We start from the raw sequence: 21,999 nt of genomic DNA, 5'->3' as shown, positions 1-21,999 counted from the left end.
GAGTTGAGAAGTTTATTGACATTTTGCCTCAGACCAATGCATTCTATTTGAAAATCCGCCGGTTTTCGTCGGAATTCTGCGCCCGCGTATTAGGGCCTGGTTATAAGGTAGCCTATAAGGTAGTCCGTGTTTGTAACCTTAGAAACCACGCGGACAAACTGCAGGGTCACCTGTCGCCTTCACCCAACGTCACGTGTTCCAGTGAAAAGCCGGACCGTCTCTTCCCGGAAGCGGGCACGGTCTCTAGCTGAGCGCACCAGCAGAGATGTGGTAGTCAGTGACGTCTGTCGCAAGTTCCGCCCCGCTCAGCGCCCAGACTGCTGCATTGACCGCACAGAGCATCAGGGACGGACTTTCACTCTCCTATCCATCACCACAATGGGAATTATTCCGTTCTTTCAGAACCGAGCTCTGATCCCGTACTATCTAAAGCCAGTCCACTTCGAGACACAGACTATAAGAAGCTGCCGGCGGAGGGAGAGACAGCTGTAGAGATATATGTTATTTGCCTTAGCCTGTGTTTAGTGTTTCTACCAGGGGAGTCCGGTACTGACCCCGGGCTGGCGTACCACCGTTTGAAATGAGAACACGTATTTCCATACAATTTGGAGATGGGCATTTGCAGATTTGAGCTGAGTCTTTTGGGGAAATACATCAGGAAAATGTCGGTGGTCTACATTTCGGTGGCGGTGAGTAATTCTTTATTCCCGTTATGAACCAGACTCGACTCGGTTTTCGACTTAAAGCGACAGCGCTTGTTTTTATACTTTTCTTCCAGTCTGAAGTTATTTGGTGCCTAGCCTAATTATCCAATTTTGGAATGTAAATACGTGTTATTGAGGTATAATTCACCCTCGTGTCATCCTAATGATACTATTCATGAGTTAATCATATAATCAGGAAGACAAACAGACCAGGAGAACAATGCAGTCAGAACTGCGCTGTTTTACAGTCTGCACCCGCATCACAGGACTTGCCTGCAACATTATTTTGGGTTCTGCATTTGACCGTCATTAGAATATCGTATGGAGACACGTCATATTTTACTTACGGAAACCACCCCAAACAAAGGCTCTTTATTTAGGATTCGTATATGTGTATATTTGTATCTAGTTGTATTTTATGGTAAATGCTCTTGGGAATGCTTTACCCATCCCTGTATTCATTTGATGTTCTCATTGCTGATGCAGAAAATATAGCCATACCTGGATAGACATCCAGCTAGACCAACCCTAAACTGAACATTTACAGCATCCAAACATACTTATAATACACATTAATACAGTACATATAGATCATGTGACTCTTTAAAGCTCTCTATGTTGCAAAGTAAGAATAATTAATTCCTACGGTGAAGATATTTCACACACACACAAAATTGTAAATAGTAACTCACAAAACAGATTGCAACTGTCAACATAACCCTAACACCTCACTCAGTGTGCTAAATCTTCCTAACCCTGTTTCCTAAAAAGCCAATTTGGTGGTTCTGCTGCTATGTTCAGCCTGTGCTGAGAGGAGAGGCAGGGCTGGGTAGTGTGGTTCAGCCTGTGCTGAGAGGAGAGGCAGGGCTGGGTAGTGTGGTTCAGCCTGTGCTGAGAGGAGAGACAGGGCTGGGTAGTGTGGTTCAGCCTGTGCTGAGAGGAGAGGCAGGGCTGGTTAGTGTTGTTCAGCCTGTGCTGAGAGGAGAGACAGGGCTGGTTAGTGTTGTTCAGCCTGTGCTGAGAGGAGAGACAGGGCTGGGTAGTGTGGTTCAGCCTGTGCTGAGAGGAGAGACAGGGCTGGGTAGTGTGGTTCAGCCTGTGCTGAGAGGAGAGACAGGGCTGGTTAGTGTTGTTCAGCCTGTGCTGAGAGGAGAGGCAGGGCTGGTTAGTGTTGTTCAGCCTGTGCTGAGAGGAGAGGCAGGGCTGGGTAGTGTGGTTCAGCCTGTGCTGAGAGGAGAGGCAGGGCTGGGTAGTGTGGTTCAGCCTGTGCTGAGAGGAGAGACAGGGCTGGGTAGTGTGGTTCAGCCTGTGCTGAGAGGAGAGACAGGGCTGGGTAGTGTGGTTCAGCCTGTGCTGAGAGGAGAGGAGAGGCAGGGCTGGGTAGTGTTGTTCAGCCTGTGCTGAGAGGAGAGGCAGGGCTGGGTAGTGTGGTTCAGCCTGTGCTGAGAGGAGAGACAGGGCTGGGTAGTGTGGTTCAGCCTGTGCTGAGAGGAGAGACAGGGCTGGTTAGTGTTGTTGGCAGGATGCTATGCAGTGCTGCAGTGGCCCATGAAGACGGGAGCCTCACTGCCTTTTGTCAGTGATAAATCAGGCATGACTGCATCCACACAGACTCTCTCTCTGTCTCTCTCTCTGTGTCTCTTTCTGTGTCTCTCTCTTTGTTTCTTTCAGTGTCTCTCTGTCTGTCCCCCTTTGCGTCTCTGTGTCTCTACCTGACCGTCCGTGTGCTGCTTCATGGTACACTGATACACTTGGTCTTGGCCTGTTTCGTTAACTCAAACATTTGTCTAACCCACCAACCACGCCACCACACACGCCACCACACACGCCACCACACACCCCACCCCACCACACACCCCACCACACACCCCACCCCACCACACACCCCACCACACACCCCACCACACACCCCACCCCACCACACACCCCACCACACCCCACCACACACCCCACCCCACCCCACCACACACCCCACCCCACCACACACCTCACCACACACCCCACCACACACCCCACCACACACCCCACCACACACCCCACCCCACCACACACCTCACCACACACCCCACCACACACCCCACCACACACCTCACCATACACCCCACCACACACCCCACCACACACCCCACCACACCACACACCCCACCACACACCCCACCACACACCCCACCCCACCACACACCCCACCACACACCCCACCACACACCCCACCCCACCACACACCCCACCACACACCCCACCCCACCACACACCTCACCACACACCCCACCACACACCCCACCACACACCTCACCATACACCCCACCACACACCCCACCACACACCCCACCACACACCCCACCCCACCACACACCCCACCCCACCACACACCCCACCACACACCCCACCACACACCCCACCACACACCTCACCACACACCCCACCCCACCACACACCCCACCCCACCACACACCCCACCACACACCACACCCCACCCCACCACAAACCCCACCCCACCACAAACCCCACCTCACCACACACCCCACCCCACCACACACCCCACCACACACCCCACCACACACCCCACCCCACCACACACCCCACCACAAACCCCACCACACACCCCACCACACCACAAACCCCACCCCACCACAAACCCCACCTCACCACACACCCCACCACACACCCCACCACACACCTCACCACACACCCCACCAATCAACTATCATAAATGTGTAGTTAGATGCATGCTGACTCCAACAAGGTTTATTCCAGCACATAGCTATTACACCTGCTAGTGCCGTAGCTATGCTGGTCTACTGTACTTCATCACATCACCTGCTAGTGCCGTAGCTATGCTGGTCTACTGTACTTCATCACATCACCTGCTAGTGCCGTAACTATGCTGGTCTACTGTACTTCATCACATCACCTGCTAGTGCCGTAGCTATGCTGGTCTACTGTACTTCATCACATCACCTGCTAGTGCCGTAGCTATGCTGGTCTACTGTACTTCATCACATCACCTGCTAGTGCCGTAGCTATGCTGGTCTACTGTACTTCATCACATCACCTGCTAATGCCGTAGCTATGCTGGTCCACTGTTCTTCATCAGGCATCACTAACCATCAGTAGAGTCTCGATTGTATACTTCACTAACCTTTCACTACACAAAACATAATTTGGTTTTGCAGTACAGCAGCAGCACAGTCTGGGCATGGCAACAGCAGCAGCACAGTCTGGGCATGGCAACAGCAGCAGCACAGTCTGGGCATGGCAACAGCAGCAGCACAGTCTGGGCATGGCAACAGGAATGTAGCATGTTCTGGTACATACATTCACATGTGAGGTTATTTTAAGATGTTGGGATATGTAAAGCACACCAGCCAGCTAGCGCTGGACGTCCCAGGGGTCATGTTTCCAGAGGAAGGCTGAAGATCTGCTGACCTCCTGACCTGTCCTCCTGCTTGTGATGCTTAGCAGCCACATATGTGAACACACATGCCCCTGTGTATCTACACACACACACATATCACACACACACACATATATATATATATACACAAATGTATATACACATACACACATGTAGACTCTCACACACTCACACTCACACTTAACAAACACAGATGTACGCATGTGTAACCCACCCAACCTTTACAAGTCACTCACAGAGCCACGTGCGTCTTCATGCTACAGATATATGGTGCAAAGAAAAGAGAGGATAGATCAATCAGTCTGACACACAGAGGACAAGAACTGACAGCTACTGTAAGGGAGGTGTAAAACTAAACGGATCAGAGTTGTGTAAAACCCACACAACAACAACCTCACCCTAACCCCAACATCTTTATCTGTTAGAGCTGATGGAAGCTAGTGACGGTGTGTACGGCAGCTGGCCCAGGGCGTGTCTGTTCTCGCTGCTGCAGGTTGAGCTTCTCAGAGAGCAGGCAGCAGTTTGTGCTGAGTCGGGCTGCCTCTCTCTAGACAGGAACAGCAGCTCTGCAGCTCAAAGCACTGCAGAGGCCTTGGCACACACACACACATTCACCAACACATATACACACATACACACACACATGTATACACACATACACACACCGACACACACCATTACACAAACACCAACACACATACACCCTGTTCCTGTCCTCTCACCACCGGGGAGGGGCGTCCTGATCTCCAGCCCTCTGGGACTAGCAGGGTTAGCAGGTCAGATATGACACAGCAGCAGCACTCAGGGAGGCCTGGGCCAGGGGTCCCCCATAGACATGGCACCCAGCAGGGGGACTGGGGGGTCCCCCATAGACATGGCACCCAGCAGGGGGACTGGGGGGTCCCCCATAGACATGGCACCCAGCAGGGAGACTGGGGGGTCCCCCATAGACATGGCACCCAGCAGGGAGACTGGGGGGTCCCCCATAGACATGGAACCCAGCAGGGGGACTGGGGGGTCCCCCATAGACATGACACCCAGCAGGGGGACTGGGGGGTCCCCCATAGACATGACACCCAGCAGGGGGACTGGGGGGTCCCCCATAGACATGGCACCCAGCAGGGAGACTGGGGGGTCCCCCATAGACATGACACCCAGCAGGGAGACTGGGGGGTCCCCCATAGACATGACACCCAGCAGGGGGACTGGGGGGTCCCCCATAGACATGGCACCCAGCAGGGGGACTGGGGGGTCCCCCATAGACATGGCACCCAGCAGGGAGACTGGGGGGTCCCCCATAGACATGACACCCAGCAGGGGGACTGGGGGGTCCCCCATAGACATGGCACCCAGCAGGGAGACTGGGGGGTCCCCCATAGACATGACACCCAGCAGGGGGACTGGGGGGTCCCCCATAGACATGGCACCCAGCAGGGGGACTGGGGGGTCCCCCATAGACATGGCACCCAGCAGGGGGACTGGGGGGTCCCCCATAGACATGACACCCAGCAGGGGGACTGGGGGGTCCCCCATAGACATGGCACCCAGCAGGGGGACTGGGGGGTCCCCCATAGACATGACACCCAGCAGGGGGACTAGGCCAGGGGTCCCCCATAGACATGGCACCCAGCAGGGAGACTGGGGGGTCCCCCATAGACATGGCACCCAGCAGGGGGACTGGGGGGTCCCCCATAGACATGACACCCAGCAGGGGGACTGTGGGGTCCCCCATAGACATGACACCCAGCAGGGGGACTGGGGGGTCCCCCATAGACATGACACCCAGCAGGGAGACTGGGGGGTCCCCCATAGACATGACACCCAGCAGGGGGACTGGGGGGTCCCCCATAGACATGACACCCAGCAGGGAGACTGGGGGGTCCCCCATAGACATGACACCCAGCAGGGAGACTGGGGGGTCCCCCATAGACATGACACCCAGCAGGGGGACTGGGCCAGGGGTCCCCCATAGACATGACACCCAGCAGAGGGACTGGGGGGTCCCCATAGACATGACACCCAGCAGGGAGACTGGGGGGTCCCCCATAGACATGACACCCAGCAGGGAGACTGGGGGGTCCCTGCTGGGTGAGGGGGTAACAGTGTTACCTGGAGGAGGGGGGGGAGGTGAGGGGGTAAGAGTGTTACCTGGAGGAGGGGGGGAGGTGAGGGGGTAAGAGTGTTACCTGGGGTAGGGGGGGGAGGTGAGGGGGTAAGAGTGTTACCTGGGGGAGGGGGGGAGGTGAGGGGTAACAGTGTTACCTGGGGGGGGGGGGAGGTGAGGGGGTAAGAGTGTTACCTGGGGGAGGGGGGGAGGTGAGGGGGTAAGAGTGTTACCTGGGGAGGGGGGGAGGTGAGGGGGTAAGAGTGTTACCTGGGGGAGGGCGGGGGGTGAGGGGGTAAGAGTGTTACCTGGGGGAGGGGGGGAGGTGAGGGGGTAAGAGTGTTACCTGGGGGAGGGGGGGAGGTGAGGGGGTAAGAGTGTTACCTGGGGGAGGGGGGGAGGTGAGGGGGTAAGAGTGTTACCTGGGGGAGGGGGGGGGGGTGAGGGGGTAAGAGTGTTACCTGGGGGAGGGGGGGGGGTGAGGGGGTAAGAGTGTTACCTGGGGGAGGGGGGGAGGTGAGGGGGTAAGAGTGTTACCTGGGGGAGGGGGGGAGGTGAGGGGGTAAGAGTGTTACCTGGGGGAGGGGGGGAGGTGAGGGGGTAAGAGTGTTACCTGGGGGAGGGGGGGGAGGTGAGGGGGTAAGAGTGTTACCTGGGGGAGGGGGGGAGGTGAGGGGGTAAGAGTGTTACCTGGGGTAGGGGGGGGAGGTGAGGGGGTAAGAGTGTTACCTGGGGTAGGGGGGGGAGGTGAGGGGGTAAGAGTGTTACCTGGGGTAGGGGGGGCTGTTTCTTTTGGGTCGTCAAGCTTGGTGGGAAAGACTCTATTCATGTTCATCTTTAAACACAAACACATTAAGAGGGTCTTAATCCCTGTTCATGTTACCTCATGATGAACAACATGCATCTGGGACAATCTGACAGAGGGGGAGAGGCCGGAGGAGAGGCCGGGGGAGAGGCCGGGGGAGAGGCCGGAGGAGAGGCCGGGGGAGAGGCCGGAGGAGAGGCCGGGGGAGAGGCCGGGGGAGAGGCCGGGGGAGAGGCCGGAGGAGAGGCCGGGGGAGAGGCCGGGGGAGAGGCCGGGGGAGAGGCCGGGGGAGGCTTTAGGTAAGCTGCTGAGAATATGAACTCATACCCTCCTCTCAACATGGATAGAGTTACTCTGTAAGGATGTGTTGGTGTGAGTGTGTGTGTGCATACATGTGTGTTTATGCGTGTATGGTTAAAAGCTAAAGTGTATGTAATTTAATGTGTTAGTTACATAGTGTATGGAACTAACTTTTAACAGGGGAACATAAAGTGTCTTAAACCATTAAACCCTAACTCTAACCCATTAAACCCTAACCCTAACCCATTAAACCCTAACCCATTAAACCCTAACCCATTAAACCCTAACCCATTAAACCCTAACCCATTAAACCCTAACCCATTAAACCCTAACCCATTAAAATTAGATTTAATGTAGGGTTCCTAATCTTGGTGAAGGATGCAAAAACAGAGATATGATGGAAGCCCATCCAGCCATGATCAGTTGAGGATGGGAATGTTTCCTGCTGCAGAGTGCAGGCTTGTTACTGCTGCAGAGTGCAGGCTTGTTACTGCTGCAGAGTGCAGGCTTGTTACTGCTGCAGAGTGCAGGCTTGTCAAAGTGAAGGTCTTAATTCTTAGTTATCTTAGCCTACAGTCTGTTGTGTTCTGTCACGTACTGCCAGCCCCTCAGCCCGTATCTGAATGCATGTACAAAGACACAACACTGAGCCCCAGTTAAAGGAAGCATGTTCTGAACTCTGTCAGGGTTGTCTTGTCCAGGTAAAACACTGTCTGTCTGTGGTTCTGTGTCCTCAGCTGCTGTGTATGCTGGTGGGTGCCCCTGCCCCCCCGCTCCCCAGCCCTGGCCCCCCGGGGCCCCTTTCCACCCGCCACTACTACCACCCCCACCCCCCCACGGGTGCTCGGCTGCTCTGTGACAAGTGTCCCGCCGGCACCTACGTGTCCCGCCACTGCACCCCCGCCAGCGTGAGGGAGTGCAGCCGTTGCCCCAGCGACACCTTCACCCCCGGGGAGACGGGGGCCCAGCAGTGCCACCCCTGCCGGTCGGCCTGCCCCCCCGGTCTGCTCCAGAAGCAGCCCTGCTCGCCCGTCCAGGACCGCCTGTGCGTGTGCCCGCCGGAGAGCTTCCCCCTGGGGGGCGTGTGCCAGCCCCTGAGCCTGTGCCCACCCGGGGAGGGGGTGAGGAGGCGGGGGGGGCGAGAGGGAGGACGTGCGCTGCAGGCCCTGTGCCAGGGGGACCTTCTCAGACGAGGCCTCAAGCGTGCTCAGGTGCCGACCGCACACAGACTGCCTGGAGCATGGCCTGGTGCTGCTGCAGCAGGGAACCAAGGACTCTGATAACATCTGTGGGCCTGCCCCCTCCCTCTCGCCTCTGGGATCTGCACTCACTGGCTTTGTACAAGATGGCTCCACATGGTCCAGGCTGCCAGCTGACAGGGGTAAGTGTGTGCCATCCTGTCTGATCAGTAGGAACCGGTGGAGGCGGGAACCAGATGGTAATAAAAGCACATGGACAGTTTGGATTGTGATTAGCTACCTGTTTGTAGGTAATGGGATGATATGGATTAGCAACGATCCAGGTGTCGATCCTGAAAGCCTGGACAGCCTGTGGTGATTCTATTAGGAATGAAAATCCTGTCAGTGGTGGACATGGAGGTATTGAGTTCAGGGTGAGGGAGGGACTACAGTCTTATAGATTACAGTTCTGTAAGCAGGAACTCTAAATGTGCTTTTGACTCACACCTGTGCTGTAATGCGGTTCAGGACCGATTCCTTTCAGATTAAGACAGTTTCTTAGGCACGTAGCTGCTGCTCTATCGAGACATTTTATTTTTTCCCAATTCAAGATATTATTTTTTCCTTTGACCTCTGACCCCCAGCTGTGGTTCCTGCTGCTCTGGAACTGAGGACTGAGCAGCCTGATCTGGTGTCAGATTAAAATCAGGAGCACAGCTGTGGGCAAGGGAGGGAGAGCAGAGAAAGAGAACGGGAGAGGGAGGAGGAGGAGGGAGAGCAGAGAGAGAGAGGGAGGAGGAGGAGAGCAAAGAGAGAGAGAGAGAGAGAGAGAGGGGGGGGAGGAGGAGAGAACCGTTCCTGGGCTGTCAGGCAGATTGCTTGCGGATTACAGTTTGACAATTTCATCCTTCTGTTTTTTTGTCTGGGTTAAGATCATTTTTATAGGAGTTATTTTAACTCCTTGTGTGTGTGTGTGTGTGTGTGTGTGTGGTCCAGGTCTGAGAGCAGGTGTGCAGGACCTGGATCTCTCCTCAGGGCTGCTGGTCTTCGCTCCCTCAGGAACCCTGGAGACCCTGACCCTGGCCTCCACCCCCACCCCCCCTCCAGCCTCCAGCCCCACACACACCCCCAGCCCCACACACACCACCTTTCCACCTCCCACCCACCGCAAGCACAGCGCCACCCGTGGGCACCCCCCCCCCTTCCGGGGGGTTGGAGGATGGCTCAGGGGGCAGGGTGGGGCATGGCGGAGGGGGGTACAAGCCCCCCAGGAGGGGCTCCCCTCGCCCCAGTGCCCACAGCCACTTCGACATCAACGAGCACCTGCCCTGGATGACGGTGCTGCTGCTGCTGGTGGGGCTGCTGCTGGTGGTGGGCTGCAGTGTGAAGCGGAGCTCCCGCACGCTGGAGAAGGGCCCCCGACAGGACCCCAGCAGCATCGTGGAGAGGGCCAGCCACAAGAGGACCACGCACACACAGGCCAGGGAGAAGTGGCTCTACTACCCTAACGGACAGGGTGAGTCCTGGGCTGTAACACACTGCAGAGCAGGGTGGTGGTTACACATAGCAGAGATCTCCCTCCTTCTTTTCTCTCTCTTTCTCTCTCCCTCCCTCCCTCCCTCTCTTTCCCTCTCTCTCTTCAAACCCCAGGGGCTGCTAGGTAACAGTAGTGTAATCCCAGCAAGGTGGTGGAAAACAATCTCACTCACATGTTCACCCACTCGCCTGCCTCTCTGGTCCTGGCCGCCCCAGGAGGGAGAACAAGTGCCCCCTGGCTCCCACCCAGTGCAGTTTAAACCAGATTATTCCAGTTCACTGTGGTCTGTTCTGTTGGGGAGAAGCTCAACTTTATCATGCTCAGGCAGACACACACTAGTCACTGGAAGGGCAGGGGAGGAAAGGGAGAGAAGGGGCAGGGAGGGAGAGGAGAAGGAGGGGGAGGCAGGGAGGGAGGGAGAGGAGAAGGAGGGGGAGGCAGGGAGGGAGGGAGAGGAGAAGGAGGGGGAGGCAGGGAGGGAGGGAGAGGAGAAGGAGGGGGAGGCAGGGAGGGAGGGAGAGGAGAAGGAGGGGGAGGCAGGGAGGGAGGGAGAGGAGAAGGAGGGGGAGGCAGGGAGGGAGGGAGAGGAGAAGGAGGGGGAGGCAGGGAGGGAGGCAGAGGAGAAGGAGGGGGAGGCAGGGAGGGAGGGAGAGGAGAAGGAGGGGGAGGCAGGGAGGGAGGGAGAGGAGAAGGAGGGGGAGGCAGGGAGGGAGGGAGAGGAGAAGGAGGGGGAGGCAGGGAGGGAGGGAGAGGAGAAGGAGGGGGAGGCAGGGAGGGAGGGAGAGGAGAAGGAGGGGGAGGCAGGGAGGGAGGGAGAGGAGAAGGAGGGGGAGGCAGGGAGGGAGGGGGAGGAGAAGGAGGGGGAGGCAGGGAGGGAGGAGGAGGAGAAGGAGGGGGAGGCAGGGAGGGAGGGGGAGGAGAAGGAGGGGGAGGCAGGGAGGGAGGGAGAGGAGAAGGAGGGGGAGGCAGGGAGGGAGGCAGAGGAGAAGGAGGGGGAGGCAGGGAGGGAGGGGGAGGAGAAGGAGGGGGAGGCAGGGAGGGAGGGAGAGGAGAAGGAGGGGGAGGCAGGGAGGGAGGGGGAGGAGAAGGAGGGGGAGGCAGGGAGGGAGGGAGAGGAGAAGGAGGGGGAGGCAGGGAGGGAGGCAGAGGAGAAGGAGGGGGAGGCAGGGAGGGAGTGGGAGGAGAGGAGGAGGGGGAGGCAGGGAGGGAGGGAGAGGAGAGGAGGCAGGGAGGGAGGGGGAGGAGAGGAGGCAGGGAGGGAGGGAGAGGAGGAGGAGGGGGAGGCAGGGAGGGAGGGAGAGGAGGAGGAGGGGGAGGCAGGGAGGGAGGGAGAGGAGGAGGAGGGGGAGGCAGGAATGGAGGGGAAGGAGAGGGAGAGAAGGGGGAGAGAGGGGGGAGGGGGAGGCAGGGAGGGCCTCAGCTTGCAGTGTGGGGTCACTAGAAGTGTGTAAATGGCTCCTCTCTGGGCTGCTGCCTGTTGGCATGTGACCATGTGACCATGTGACCAGGTGACCATGTGACCCTGGTATAGCATAGCGGACACGACACCCACAGTCCTGAAACAAAAACAACATTTTATGTGGTGAGTTTTATACTTGAAAAGGCTTTCTGGTGAAGCCAGGTCAAGAACAACTTGATTTTAAAGGTACTTTAATGCTGATCTTCAGTGCCTAAAATGTCCTGTTTAAACCCGTCACACAAGCCTCTCGGTTTGACTTTCCTTTCTTACTGAAACACGAGTGCAGTGAAAGGTTCCAGGTGCACCAAGAATCTGGTAGTTTTACTATGTTGTTTATCTGCCCGATGCTTTCAAGTATTTTGATTTAATTTAATTTCGGACTTAAAAGAGCAATTTGAATTTACGGCACACTCCTTGAAAAGGATTAGAGAATGTTTCTAAAATGAATACCAGAGTTTGGATTTAGTTTGTGTGTGTGCAAGTATGGTGGTGGGGCCGTGTGTGTGGATGTGTACTGTGTGTGTATGGCCGTGTGTGTGGCCGTGTGTGTGTGTGTGTGTATGGCCGTGTGTGTGGCCGTGTGTGTGTGTGTGGGGCCGTGTGTGTGGCCGTGTGTGTGGCCGTGTGTGTGTGTGTGTGGCCGTGTGTGTGTGTGGGGCCATGTGTGTGTGCGTGTACTGTGTGAAGATGTGTACTGTGTGTGTGTGTGTGTGGGGCCGTGTGTGTGTGCGTGTACTGTGTGAAGATGTGTACTGTGTGTGTGTGGGTGTGGGGCCGTGTGTGTGTGTGGCCGTGTGTGTGTGGGGCTGTGTGTGTGTGGCCGTGTGTGTGTGGGGCTGTGTGTGTGTGTGGGGCCGTGTGTGTGTGTGTGGGGCCGTGTCTGTGTGTGTGCACTGACTTTATGCAGTTATTTTTTCTCTTAAAAACAGAATCAGAGAAGCCTGAGGGCTTTACTGGAGCAGTTACACCAGAACACACAACGTAGAGTGTGTGTGTGTGTGTATGTGTACTGTGTGGTTGTGTACAGTTTGTGTTTTTGTTCAAAGGACTTTAAGTTTCATATCATGCATTAACATATTATTTTAGTGAGGAAATAATAACAGGAGTCAGATAGCTGAGCAGCTAGGGAATCGGGCTATTAACCAGAAGGTTGCTGGTTTGATTCCTGGCCATGTCAAATGACGTTGTGTCCTTGGGAAGGCACTTACCCCTACTTGCCTCGGGGAATGTCCCTGTACTTAATCGCTCTGGATAAGAACTTCTGCTAAAAGTGACTAAATGTAAACTACAAATAACTACTTTTAGGGAAATAAGTTTGTTTTGTTAAGCGTTTCTGGATTTTTAAAATGTTTTTTTATATCGGCCGATATCGGAATATCGGATTTTTAAATCACCAAATATTTGTATCGGTATCGGCCTTAAAAATCCTTTATCGGTCGGGCTCTAGTGTCTATGCATGTAGCCCAGCCCAGATCCTCCGTGTTTCATGGTCCATAATCACGCTCCAGTCTGAACTATGGCAGTATTCTGCAGCCAGCAGGTTGGTGCATTGATAGTCTATATTAATCTGGAGGAGGTGAGGGGTTAGAAGGACATGGACATGGGAACATGCTGAGTCTGCTGTATGGGGGGAGCATAGAGAGAGACAGGGAAAGAGAGAGAGACAGGGAAAGAGAGAGAGACAAGGAAAGTGAGAGAGACAAGGAAAGGGAGAGAGACAGGGAAAGAGAGAGAGACAAGGAAAGAGAGAGAGACAAGGAAAGAGAGAGAGACAGGGAAAGAGAGAGAGACAAGGAAAGTGAGAGAGACAAGGAAAGAGAGAGAGACAGGGAAAGAGAGAGAGACAAGGAAAGAGAGAGAGACAGGGAAAGAGAGAGAGACAGGAGGTAGGGGGAGGGAGGGAGACAGAGAGAGCCAGCAAACACCACCAGAAGACTTCAGCTTTCAAGATGTCTGTAGAGAGATCTCTATGTACTATGTTTGAACTGTCCCAATGGTCTGTGTGTGTGTGTGTGTGTGTGTGTATGAAAGATTGTGAACTTGTGATGCACTCCTGAGTTATGGCTTGGAGGGATCTGTTTCCATTCCTGGAGATCCTCTGGCTCATGACTGGGCAGCCATTCTGGACAGCAACACGTGGTTAACACTGTCTGTCTGTCTCTCTCTCACTCTCTCTCTCTCTCACACTCTCTCGCTCTCTCTCTCTCTCTCACTCTCTCGCTCTCGCTCACTCTCTCGCTCTCTCTCTCACTCTCTCGCTCTCTCTCTCACTCTCTCTCACTCTCTCGCTCTCTCTCTCACTCTCTCTCTCTCTCTCTCTCGCTCTCGCTCTCTCAGTAGAAAGGGATAGTAAACAAGGAAAGGCCCAGACAGATTGCAAAAACTGCATTGTCTGGCAATTACCCAATTTCTTGGTTGACTAATAACTTTTCTCTGAATGTTCTGACCTGGGATCTCCAGTTACAGAGACACCCCTGATGAGATTCCACATTCTTCATGTGTGGTGTTATATCTGTCAGGGGGGTGAGGACAGATGCAATATGCAGTCATTGATTGACCTAGTTAGTCATCATCATCATCACAGTCCTGGTGTCCTGCTCCTCATCAGACAGGCTGCTGTACTCAAGCAGCACTGCATGATTCCTTGATAAAAACATGGTGGATTAATACTAGCTTTATATTAGATATATATTAGAAAAAGTTATCTTGCTCTCTCTTCTCCTCTCCCCTCCTCTCCTCTTTCTTACCCTCCCCTCCTTTCTCTTTCTCCTCTTCTCCTCTCCCCTCCTCTCTTTCTCCTCTCCTCATCTCCCCTCTCTTACCCTCCCCTCCTTTCTCTTTCTCCTCTTCTCCTCTCCCCTCCTCTCTTTCTCCTCTCCTCCTCTCCCCTCTCTTACCCTCCCCTCCTCTCTCGTCCTCCTCTCTCCTCTCCTCTCTCTTCCCCTCCCCCCTCCTCTCTCTTCCTCCCCTCCCCTCCAGGGGTGGACATCCTGAAGCTTGTGTCATCTCAGATGGGGGGTCAATGGGTTGACATGTATCAGTCTCTGGCCAATGCCTCTGAGCGCGAGGTGGCAGCCTTCTCCAGCAGCTACGGGTCGGACCAGGAGCGAGCTTACGCCGCTCTGCAGCACTGGACGGTCCGTGACCACGACGCCAGCCTGGCCAAGCTGATCAGCGCCCTGCACAGGCACAGACGCACCGACGTGGTGGAGAAGATGCGCTGCGTCATAGAAGACAATCCTCAGGTTAGCTTCCTGTCTCTGACACACCCTCAGGTTAGCTTCCTGTCTCTGACACACCCTCAGGTTAGCTTCCTGTCTCTGACACACCCTCAGGTTAGCTTCCTGTCTCTGACACACCCTCAGGTTAGCTTCCTGTCTCTGACACACCCTCAGGTTAGCTTCCTGTCTCTGACACACCTTCAGGTTAGCTTCCTGTCCCTGACACACCCCCAGGTTAGCTTCCTGTCTCTGACACACCCTCAGGTTAGCTTCCTGTCTCTGACACACCCCCAGGTTAGCTTCCTGTCTCTGACACACCCTCAGGTTAGCTTCCTGTCTCTGACACATCCTAAGGACTATACATGACACGTGGAGAAAGAGGAGACTTAAACGCTTACATGTAATTTAAGTGTCCAAAATGAGAATGTAATACATTTTCATGATACGTATATTTTTCTTCATATATTTGCGTACTTGTGGACAACTTCAATCATGTAAGCATGTTTGTACTTGTACTTTAAGTAAATGTTTTTGTTTTTGCTTGGGACACTTCTGTAGCTTGTGATATATTATGACTGCTTAGCCGAACACACACTCTGTAGTTAAGAGATGCTTGGGATAGCTGTCTGTTTTCCAATTGGTCTCACTCTGAAAGTCTTACATTTTAGCTCTAGGATTAGGAGCAGGTCAAGCAGGAAGAGGGCTCTTGTGGGGTTCTATCCAAAACAAATAAACAGCAAAACCTCTTCAGGTCTTAATTCACTTGTGTGAGAGTATGTGGTTGGTGTCTGGATGTGTTGAGTGGATGAACAGTACTGCACTGTCTGCAGGGACTAGATGGCAGACTGACAGTGTTGGTACGTCAACAAGTTGTCAACAAGTCACAAGACTTCCCATCATGCCCCAGGGCCCCGTGACCACCCTGGCTTTAACCCTGGCACTTTAGTCCTCTCTCCCTCCTTCTCTCTCTCCTCCCTCCTTCTCTCTCTCCTCCCTCCTTCTCTCCCTCCTTCTCTCTCTCCTCCCTCCTTCTCTCCCTCCTTCTCTCCTCCCTCCTTCTCTCCCTCCTTATCTTCTCCCTCCTTCTCTCTCTCCTCTCTCCTTCTCTTTCTCTCCCTCCTCTCTCTCCTCTCCTTCTCTCTCTCTCTCTCTCTCTTTCTCTCTCTCTCTCTCTCTCTCTCTCTCTCTCTCTCTCTCTCTCTCTCTCTCCTCTCTTCTCTCTCTCTCCCTCCTTCTCTCTCCCTCCTTCTCTCTCTCCTCCCTCCTTCTCTCTCTCCTCTCTTCTCTCTCTCCTCTCTCCTCTCTCCCTCCTTCTCCTTCTCTCCCTCCTTCTCTTTCTCTCCCTCCTTCTCTCCCTCCTTCTCTTTCTCTCCCTCCTTCTCTCTCTCCCTCCTTCTCCTTCTCTCTCCTCTCTTCTCTCTCTCCTCTCTCCTCTCTCTCCCTCCTTCTCCTTCTCTCCCTCCTTCTCTTTCTCTCCCTCCTTCTCTCCCTCCTTCTCTTTCTCTCCCTCCTTCTCTCTCTCCCTCCTTCTCCTTCTCTCTCCTCTCTTCTCTCTCTCCTCTCTCTCTCTCCTTCTCCTTCTCTCCCTCCTTCTCTTTCTCTCCCTCCTTCTCTCCCTCCTTCTCTTTCTCTCCCTCCTTCTCTCCCTCCTTCTCTTTCTCTCCCTCCTTCTCTCTCCTCCCTCCTTCTCTCCTCTTTCTCTCCCCCTACACCTCTCCACTCCAGTCTGTCCCACAAGGTGAAACACACATTCACCCAGAGGATACAGTCTATCATTCATCAGCTTCTACTTTCTCTCTTTCTCCCTTTCCTCCTTCACTCCCTCCTCCTTCACCCCTTATTGCCAGATTCGCATCACATTGTGTGTGCGTGTGTGTGTGTGTACATTATCCCTGATGTCCTTGACTGTGAGGTCACATCCTGCAGTACTGTCTGGTCCTGCTGCTGGGGTCTGGAAGACTTCCTGCTTCCTGCTGTCGTCGCCGCTTCATCATCCCTGAGGGTTAGGGTTAGCTGATGAGTGCGTACTCTGCATCTGTGTTGAGAGTGGATGAGATAGCAGGTCATCAATAATGTGTTGAGGGACATCCATGCTTGTCCAGGTTAGACCAGACTCCTGACTAGACCAGGCCAGGCTAGACCAGGCTAGACCAGACTCCTGACTAGACCAGGCTAGACCAGACTCCTGACTAGACCAGGCTAGACCAGGCTAAACCAGACTCCTGACTAGACCAGGCTAGACCAGGTTAGACCAGACTCCTGACTAAATCAGGCTAGACCAGACTACTGACTAAACCAGGCCAGGCCAGACCAGGCTAGACCAGTCTCCTGACTAGACCAGGCTAGACCAGGCTCCTGACTAAACCAGGCTAGACCAGACTCCTGACTAAACCAGGCTAGACCAGGCTAGATCAGACTCCTGACTAAACCAGGCCAAGGTAGACCAGGCTAGACCAGACTACTGACTAAACCAGGCCAGGCTAGACCAGACTCCTGACTAAACCAGGCCAGGCTAGACCAGACTAGTCCAGGTTAGTCCTGACTAAACCAGACCTGACCTTCATGTGTGTCATTAGGTAATAGGGAGGGAGGTTGTATTTTCCGGGTCGTGTTGATTCATGAAAGACGGTTTGGAGCTGCTTCGTGACTGGGTTATTTTTACCTTTACATTTAGCAGACGCTCTTATCCAGAGCGACTTACAGTAAGTACAGGGACATTCTCCCCGAGGCAAGTAGGGTGAAGTGCCTTGCCCAAGGACACAACGTAATTTGGCACGGCTGGGAATCGAACTGGCAACCTTCAGATTACTAGCCCGACTCCCTCACCGCTCAGCCATCTGACTCCCTTCTCCCTTGACTTCCTTACATCAACCACAGGTGGTGTAATAGGCTCCCTCTCTGTCTCTATTTGTCTCTCTCTCTGTGTCCGTCTCCCTCTCTGTCTGTCTCTCTCTCTCTCTACCTGTCTTTCTCTCTGTCTCTTTATGTATTTGTTCATCTGAAAACTGCCGTGAGACATTCACACATGAACAAACTCTCCTTCCTCTGCACTCATTCAACCTTACGTCTTTCTGGTCTAAATCAAGTCCCACATTTCCAGAAACAAGCTGTTAATGATTTGAGCGTGTGTGTGTGTGTTCATGTCTCTAGTCAGTGACATCACTCCCCTGTTCTCTCCTCCATGACTCAATAGAGGACTTCTTGGAACAGTTACTCTGTTACTGTTCCCTACGGCCCCTGAAGGGTCCCTCCCAATCACTGTGTGTGTGTGTTTGTGTGTGTAAGACGTTATGGAATCAGAGAGACAACGGTGGAGAATATGGGTCAAAGAGACAGCATATGGGTCACATAGTGTGTGTGTCAACAGTGTGTGTGACTGAAACAGTGCCGTAACATCCTACTAGATTGTTCTCATCTGAGAGGACAACATCCATCTCTTCTGCCATATGGAGCTGGATCCCCAGACAGGACATTTGGTCACTATTGTGGGACAGGGTTTCCCAGCACTGTTCTCTTTGCTCTTCTGTTCCCTGTTAACAATCTAATCCCCTCCTCTCTTGTCCTCCATCGCTCTCTCTCTCCCTCTTTCTCCTCCCCACTCTCCCCCTCCGCTCCCCCTCCTCTCTCTCCTTTCTCTCCCTCCGCTCTCCCTTCTCTCCCTCTCTGCAGTTTGATGTGGCCCAGCTGATGGTGTGTGTGAATGTTCCTGCGGGCCCCAGCCCCCCCTGGCCTGCTGACGGTCCTGGCGTGGTGGAGGGGTCTCCCGTGGACCGCAGCAAGGGCTTCTTTCCCGACGAATCAGAGCCCCTGCTGCGCTGTGACTCCACCTCCAGCAAAGACTCTGCCCTCAGCAGGACCGGATCCTTCATTACCAAAGGTTGGTCACATGACCAGGACTGGTCACACAACTGAAGTCTGATCTTTTTGTGGTCCTGCCTGACAAGAGAATCTCAACTGCTCTGTGAATGTTTTGTCTCTCTGTAGTACAAGAGATTTGACATCAAAGTATCTTGTTAGAGATATCTATTTAAGATTTAATACCGTCAAGGATTTTTGGTGGGGATGTTGGTATTTGTGTTGACCTTGTAGAGTAGCGCAGCATAGAGTGACATTATTCTAACAGTCCATTGTTGCCTAATAGAGCATAGCGTGTAACAGTGTCCTCCTCCCTACCTAACTCTCCAGAGAAGAAAGACACAGTTCTTCGCCAGGTCCGTCTTGACCCATGTAACCTGCAGCCCATTTTTGACGACATGTTGCACATCCTGAACCCTGAAGAGCTGCGTGTGGTGGAGGAGATCCCCGCTGCCGAGGACAAGCTGGACCGCCTGTTTGAGATTGCTGGTGTGAAGAGCCACGAGGCGAGCCAGACGCTGCTGGACTCAGTCTACAGCCATCTACCTGAGCTGCTCTAGGGCCATCTACCTGAGCTGCTCTAGGGCCATCACCCTGAGCTGCTCTAGGGCCATCACCCTGAGCTGCTCTAGGGCCATCACCCTGAGCTGCTCTAGGGCCATCACCCTGAGCTGCTCTAGGGCCATCACCCTGAGCTGCTCTAGGGCCATCACCCTGAGCTGCTCTAGGGCCATCACCCTGAGCTGCTCTAGAGCCATCACCCTGAGCTGCTCTAGGGCCATCACCCTGAGCTGCTCTAGGGCCATCACCTCCTGCTCTCCTCTCCTCCTCCTACTCTCCTCCTCCTACTCTCCTCTCCTCCTCCTACTCTCCTCTCTCCTCCTCCTACTCTCCTGCTCTCCTCTCCTCCTCTCCTCTCCTCCTCCTGATCTCCTCTCTCCTCTCCTTCTCCTGCACTCCTCTCGAGTTTTGGCATGTCTTCCACCCTCAGACAGCCTTCGCCATTAACCTTACCCCTAACCCCTGACCCCTGAAATGCTCCAGTCCACCCAGCTCACTCTTCCTGCCAGTTTAACCAGGGAGTCCTTCCCCCCCCCCCACCCACCCAGCCCCCCCTCCTCTTCCTCTCCTCCCTGGGCCCAGCCAGACAGGAAGCCATGTGCCTGACCTCACCAGGTCAACATCCTTTCCCCTATCTCTGGGGACCGCCCCCCTGCAGGTGTCTGGACTGTCCAACAGCAACAGAACCGTCACCAACTTCCTGTAAAAACACACCCCTCGTTCTCGCCTCAGTGTAGCGTTGATGAAGTGTTGTCTTAACATTTTGGAGCTTGTTGTTGCTGCGCGTTGGTTCAGAAAAGGTCTTATGCTACTGTATGTCAACACTGTCAAAAACTAACTCTACTCAGTCCTTCATGCAAACATACTTTCGACACACAATGTCTGATCAACGCTAACGATGTGTATTATAATTAATGCACTTATGTTGTTTTCTAGAAATCATGTGATTCGTCTGCATTCTGCCATGCTTCCTGCCCCCCCGTTAGTCCGATGCTATTGCTACCTAGCATCTCTTCCTCTTCTGCGTTTCCTACATTTTCTTCTAATTGAAGTGTTCGTTTGAGTATCATTTTTATTTTGTTCAACTGATTCATGTTTCCAGTAGATGTTTGTCATCTTTATGATTTCTCGGGCATTCAGGCTTTTTCTTGTCTGGGGAGGAAGAGGATTCGTCTTACCTGAGTGGAACACTCCTTAACCCTACTTGAATCTGTCACCTCCTGGTACTTAATTAAAAAACAATGTATACCTTCTAGTTCCTTCAGAATTCTACATTCTTCACAAAAGAAGCACCACCAAAACAAGGTTTAACGATGATGGATGTCTCACTCAGTTATGCTCTGTGCGCTGGCTCTTTGGCACCCTCCAGTGGCAGTTCTGAGAATGATTCCCAGAGCACTTGAGGTGTGTGGAGTCTGTTTTCAAACTTAACATTTACATTTAGTCATTTAGCAGACGCTCTTATCCAGAGTGACTTACAGTAAGTACAGGGACATTCTCCCCGAGGCAAGTAGGGTGAAGGGCCTTGCCCAAGGACACAACGTCATTTGGCACAGCCGGGAATCGAACTGGCAACCTTCAGATTACTAGCCCGCTTCCCTAACCGCTCAGCCACCTGACTCCCCAACATGGGGAGTCATACTTAACATGATGTAACCAGTGTGTTTACTACTATGTAACCTCTTAAAATCAACCAATAAAAGTTTAAACATGTGTTATAAGGATGAGAATGTGGTATATACTTGATATGAAAATGTTAGAAGGTTGTTTTTTGTGCTTTAACTTTTTGGAGAAAAGGGAAGCAACAGAATACTTGTAGATCATATTACAATATCTTCTCATCAGTCCTTTACTGTAATCAATGCATTTCCTGATGTTTCCTCTGCATTATGCAACACAAGCCTTTCTTTTTCTTCTAAGAATGTTAATTTACATTTACATTTAGTCATTTAGCAGACGCTCTTATCCAGAGCGACTTACAGTAAGTACAGGGACATTCCCCCGAAGCAAGTAGGGTGAAGTGCCTTGCCCAAGGACACAACGTCATTTGGCACGGCTGGGAATCGAACTGGAAACCTTCAGATTACTAGCCCGACTCCCTCACCACTCAGCCATCTGACTCCCGGGAACCAGTGGCACCTTAATGCACGGGGTTACCTGGGCTTAAGCCCGGGGCCTCGACCAATCAGGGGCCTCTTAATAATAATACAAAATAATAATGATGATAAACATCCGTATTCGCGGTGTCATTACTCTGCTCTACAGTGGCATCTGGTGGGGGAGCCTCCACACCTGCACCACAGCACGATACTCGCTGTGCAACAGCTATGCACGTTGTATCCATGCGTCGTTGCTAACGTGTGCTGACGTTGTGACGTAGGCTAGCACTGAGTTCCCTTCGTTGACACAAGGCACTTTTTGCCACAAAAACTGAATTTCCGCCTAAACCGTGCAACAGAACATAAATAAAAATATAGCTGCAAGCAGCAATGTGGTGGCCAAGCAGGTCAGATAAACCAGAAGAAACTTTCGACATCTAGTGACTGCGGTGTACCTGGCATCCTTTGCAGTGGCTTATAGTCTCGCTAAACAGAGAATCAGAGACATGACAAGCTTGTCAGCTTTGGCTGGATTTGAACTTCTGACGTTGACGTTGCCAGGACACCAATTTATCCTAGTGAGCTATTCTCAGTGCTGGAAATCAGATTTCAGTGACTGCGTAAAAATATAAGGAATTTTTCCTGTGGCAAGCGGTTGTCAGATTTGTCCCAACTTTAAACAGCTGTAATTCAGTTCTCTTTTGACATGTCAAGGTGATTGTGGTCTGAAGATAATCTGTGCCAAATTAGGTGAATATTTG

At 53.3% G+C, this 21,999-nt stretch overlaps 1 protein-coding gene across 1 annotated transcript; it reads left to right on the top strand.

Moving 5' to 3' along the window:
• Positions 1-276: 276 nt before the first annotated feature.
• tnfrsf21 (tumor necrosis factor receptor superfamily, member 21) lies at positions 277-20,863 on the top strand. The gene is given in 8 exon segments (XM_062467555.1): positions 277-689; positions 8,066-8,461; positions 8,463-8,709; positions 9,503-9,636; positions 9,638-10,022; positions 14,482-14,747; positions 18,393-18,600; positions 18,909-20,863. Coding segments are annotated over 8 exon segments (1,893 nt in total). The 5' UTR covers positions 277-662; the 3' UTR covers positions 19,139-20,863.
• Positions 20,864-21,999: the final 1,136 nt, after the last annotated feature.

This window comes from Osmerus eperlanus, chromosome 8, assembly GCF_963692335.1.
Source record: "Osmerus eperlanus chromosome 8, fOsmEpe2.1, whole genome shotgun sequence".
NCBI lineage: Eukaryota > Metazoa > Chordata > Actinopteri > Osmeriformes > Osmeridae > Osmerus > Osmerus eperlanus.
This window is presented reverse-complemented; position numbering and strand designations above follow the sequence as displayed.